General features: G+C 45.5%; 1 protein-coding gene across 1 annotated transcript; it reads right to left on the bottom strand.

Annotated features, from left to right (window-relative positions):
* Nucleotides 1-3,468: 3,468 nt before the first annotated feature.
* On the bottom strand, nucleotides 3,469-4,410 carry LOC120380024 (olfactory receptor 13G1-like). Its single transcript, XM_039497529.1, has one exon. It carries the CDS (start codon nucleotides 4,405-4,407, stop codon nucleotides 3,469-3,471), a length of 939 nt encoding a protein of 312 aa, XP_039353463.1. The 5' UTR covers nucleotides 4,408-4,410.
* Nucleotides 4,411-4,883: the final 473 nt, after the last annotated feature.

Raw genomic sequence — 4,883 nt, 5'->3', positions numbered from 1 at the left:
GCTCAGAAGAGGGCCCGTAACACTCGCTTCCTCCCCTCTGCGGAAATGGAGCCTCAGAGCAGCCCAGATCCAGCATAGGAGCTGAGATCCCACGGGGCCTTGGGAGATGTAGTTCCGTGGCCAGCTCCCTGCCTAGAGAGCCTGCCCTGGAGCAGGGAAGGAACCACAATTCCCAGCATTCCCTTGGTCGCTATCAACAGGAAAGGAAGGGGGAAGCTGAGAGACTCCATGCGCTGCAGCTTCTGTGCATGGGGAGCTGGCTGCTAGAAGGGGGTGGCAGTGTGAATGGGAAACAAGTGTTCCCAAGGAGCAGAAGGCTTTGACCCAGATAGCACCCTCATAAGCCTTCCCCAGACTAGGGATGCTGGTATGACTTTGCTTGGCAGCCCCCAATGAAGTGTTGGGGTTATCTTTATCCCAGACTTTTCAGGTTCGTTGTCTGACCGCAAGAGAGACAGGCAAACCAGCAAAATCCAAAACCAAGTTCTTTATTGCAGCGTGCACACAGACAATAAAGAACCAGCCCATTCTCCACAGAGAACCAGAACCAGCCCCCCCTTTTCTCTTCAATACAGCACAAATTTATATAAGCAAGTTTACATCACAGTTAAAACATTTAATTGCCTGCGGTTAATTAACAGCACCTGGTGAAGCATTTGATTACAAAATTCATGGCCTTGAGCAGTTCCTGGCGAATAAGCAGCTTCCTTATCAGTACTGAGAACTTTTTTATCGGCAATTCCCAAGCTTGAGTGCAAGGGGTGGTTTATTCACCCAGCTCCTGCTTGCTGACTTAATTCACCCACCTTCTGAGCGCCCCTTGTTCATGCATCAAGCGTGTGATCACCTTCAGGCCCACTCTAAAGCATCCTATCTATCAGAAGGAACTGGGTGGACTAAATGGACAGTGCACCTCTCTATCTGAAGCCTGGCAAGTATGTGGATCCTACCTGAAGTTAAAATGAAAAGTAAGGGAGGGGAGGCTCTACTGGAGGACCTGGGCAGCTTCAGATACAGTACAGGAGGATTTCCACTTCTGAGCCATGAAAATAGAAATTGACTTTTTCCTTTCCAGATTTATCTAGTATTCAGAAAGGGAATCTAGCACCTGCCTTCCAGATTTGAACACCCTCAAAATTCAGGAGTGCTCAAGCTCAATTTGGGCAGCTGTTACTTCATTTCTCCCAAAACAAATATGCTGATCCACTGTAATTTGCTGTAGAAAAAGTAGGAAAAAATTGAGCAACAAATGCTGGGGTCTTCCGAGTGCTAACTAGGACTGGAATTGCTATTTTCAATAGGCATTACCATTTTTTTTAATTTTGTTTGTTTAAAAGGAAGACAGTAATATTGCACTGGCAAATTCCCCATCGAAGCAAAGAATGGAACAAAAGAATAATAAAAGGAACTTCAATTTTTCCTTATTTATGTAGGACAGTCTTATAATATGGATCCAGATATCTTCCAATGACACAAGCTGAAAATTGTTCCACTTTACTGCAGTTCTGTAACCGTGTGGGAATCAGTGCTGTGTTCTGTGCACATCCAAAATTCTTACTGAATTCAGAAGTGCCTTGCTTTTGTGACCATCCTACCTGATATTTTCAGCCCTTGTAAGCAAAGCAAGCTTACATTTAGTGATTGGGTGAGAAGCCTCTCAGAAAAAGTTAGGTGCTGTAGGAGGTGTTGCTTATTCACTAGGTAATGTGAGACCTTCCTGTTACAACAGTAAACCAGTGCCGCATAGAATGCATTTTGCTCCTTGAGTCTAGAATGGGGTCCTTTGCTTCTATACACAGCCCATTAAATACAATGAAAAGACTCCTACTCACTTCAACAGGCTTTGGATAGAACTGATTATACTCACGGTAACTCCACTGTCTTCACAGGGTCCTGGTCTCACACCGGGGGTTGGGGGCAGGGGGCATGACAGCTTGTTGCAGAGCTGTTGCTTAGGGACGGGAACTTCCTGTCTCCCCAGCCTCCAAAATCATTCAGGCTGCACTTTCTGCACGACTAGGTGCTGGCTGAGGGGGGCCTGGGAATTGGTGGCCTCTGCTGCAGGTGATGGGAATCTCAGGTACTTAAAGTCATGGCCTAGAGGACAGAGTCTGCAGCTGCCTAGGGCCAGCGCTGAGGATTTAGAGTCCCTGGTGCTGCAATTGCAAGGTTCAAGCATGCTCAGCCTTGGCATTGCCACCCCTCCTGCGGCTAGTAGCTGCAGCTGTCTAAGGCTGGTCTCTGGCAATTGGCCCCATGGCTATAGCCAGAGAAGCTACAAGTGGCTCTGTGACTACTGGGGGCCATTAAGCTAGAGCAGCTAAAACACTGGAGTTAACCTCAAGAAACAGAGGTCACCAGGAGGAAAGGAATGTCAAGAGGAGCAGGGAAAGAGGAAGCAGGTCAGGCTTGCAGAGGGAGATTCCAGCTGGTTGGGAGCATGTCCAAAGTAGAAAGGAAACAAGTATGGGGAGAGGTGGTGGTGACCAGGTAGCAGACTAGCATGTAGATGGGAGGAGAGGGAGAAAGGCTGGTGTCTTCAGATTCCCAAGGGCTAAGTCCTCACTTTGGGGAAATGGTGTTTGCAGATGGCTTGCTCAAATGGCAGGATGGGGGCTGAGGGAGGGATTTGTCAGAATTGATCAGGTTTCTGCTGGCTTTAGAACTTTGAGCTGAGACTAGGACCACATGCCGTGACTGGTGACATAGGGGGGTACTGGAGACACAGCTATAGAAGGTCTGAATGAGGAAGGAGATAAATCTGTGCGGAGTTTCCCTGATCACTATGAAAGTGCTACTCACTGTGGACACTGGTAAACCCACATGGGAGTACAGCTCAATAAGAAAAACTGGGGGCTGAGGGAGCTGTGTATGGCAATGCATATAGTCACGTAGAGGAGTGTGATCAAAATGAAAAATGTCTCTGAGATTCAGGACCGGAAATACTATGGCACCAATGGCACTGCCACACCAGGCCCACACTCGGAGCCCACAGTGACGACGTAGGGGCCCACAAAAGGTGAATCCGGCCCTGGTGAAGACCGATGCAAAGAATTCATTTAGCTTCTGTAACAGCTTCATCTTCCCAAAATGGACACAGTATTCCAGTAGTGGTCTCAAAAATGCTATGTATAGAGTCAAGTTTACTTTCCTACATGATATTTCACTTTTTATGCATCCAAGGATCACGTTAGCCCTTTTTGCCAAAGCATCACACAAACCTCATGTTGAGTCAATTGCATGTGTTAATCCCTAATTCTTTGTCTGAGTCGCTACTTTCAAAGAAAACATCTCCCAACCTGCATTCTGTTCCCAGATGTATTACAGGTATATCCAGCTTATTATCAACAGCAACAAATATGTTTTATTCTATCTGAAAAGTAAGTACAATTGCAAGAACTTTCAAGAACAAATCTTTTTCAGTGTATAAATACTATACTGATAAGTACAATAGATAGATAGATAATATTATTCTCTTTGATATAACCGAAGTCTTCTTATCAGTTTCCTGAGGGCTTCTTTGACCTCTTTGTTTCTCAGGGAGTATATGAGAGGATTTAGCGCTGGAGTTATAACGGAATATAGGACGGTGATCACTTTGTCTCTGTCTGGAGAGTAGGCCGAGGAAGGGTATATGTAGGTGTAAATGGCTGTGGAGTAGTAAAAGATGACAACTATGAGGTGGGAGGAGCAGGTGGAGAAGGCTTTCTTCTTGCCTTCTGTGGAGCGAATCTTCAAGATAGTTCTCAGAATGAAGTAATAGGACGTTAAAGTTACCACACAGCTCCCCATCCCAAAAACTATGTCAGCCAGAAAAGCCAGGGATTCATTGATGCTGATGTCTGAGCAGGATAGTTTTAGCACTGTTGGCAATTCACAAAAGAAATGATTGATGATATTCGAGTCGCAGAAAGAAAGCTGGAGCACAAATCCAGTGTTGACTGCAGAATTGATCAGTCCTGCTATCCATACGCCAGCAATTAACTCAACACAAACCTCCTTCCTCATGATGATGGTGTAATGCAAAGGATGGCAGACAGCAACGTAACGGTCAAAAGCCATGGCAGCAAGGACCAGAACTTCACTTCCCAGAGTCCAAGTGAAGAGATATATCTGTGTAATGCAGCCTAAGAAGGCAATGGTCTTCTTGTGCTCCAGAAGGTTGTGTAGCATTTTGGGAATGGACACTGAGGTGGATAAAAGGTTTATCAAGGACAAGTTCATAAGCAAGAAATACATGGGGGTGTGGAGTCTGGCGCTGGTAGTAATAGTGATGATGATGAGGAGGTTTCCAGTGAGGGCTGCCATGTAGATGAAGGTGAATAACACAAAGAGGAACATCTGGTATTCAGGGAGGCTGGAGAGACCCACCAAGATGAACTCTGTGACAGAGGATTGGTTCTTCATTTCCAAATCTCCACTACTCCTCACCTATTGACATAAATCAGCTCACTGGACCGGACACTTAGCTGATGTAAATTAGTGTCATTCTAAAGAAGACCAGAAGCCAAAGGAAAGAGACTGATTTGCACCAGCTGTGGATCTGGTCCATGGACTCCAATGAAGCTATGTCAGTTTATGCCAGTAGGGCTTCTGGCTAATTGATTTCAATACTGTACACCAATTCATAGCAGCTGGACAGCTGGCCCATTGACTTTGAAGGACCTAGCATAAATCTTCTAGTGAAATTAATGTGAAATTAGCCTAGGGGAGGTAAGAATAAGGCACATTACACCACACATTTTAAAAGTATCCTCATCACAATGAAGGGACTCGAGCGAGTTTCAAGTAGCACTTTGTGGAACAAAGGCCAGAAGAAACCAGTGAGATCATTTAGTCCGATCTCTTGTGTAACACAGGACACAGAACTCCCCAAAAATAAT

Source organism: Mauremys reevesii, linkage group 13 (assembly GCF_016161935.1).
Source record: "Mauremys reevesii isolate NIE-2019 linkage group 13, ASM1616193v1, whole genome shotgun sequence".
NCBI classification, from domain to species: Eukaryota; Metazoa; Chordata; order Testudines; family Geoemydidae; genus Mauremys; species Mauremys reevesii.
Note: the sequence above shows the minus strand (reverse complement) of the source record. Positions and strands in the feature narration are given on the sequence as shown.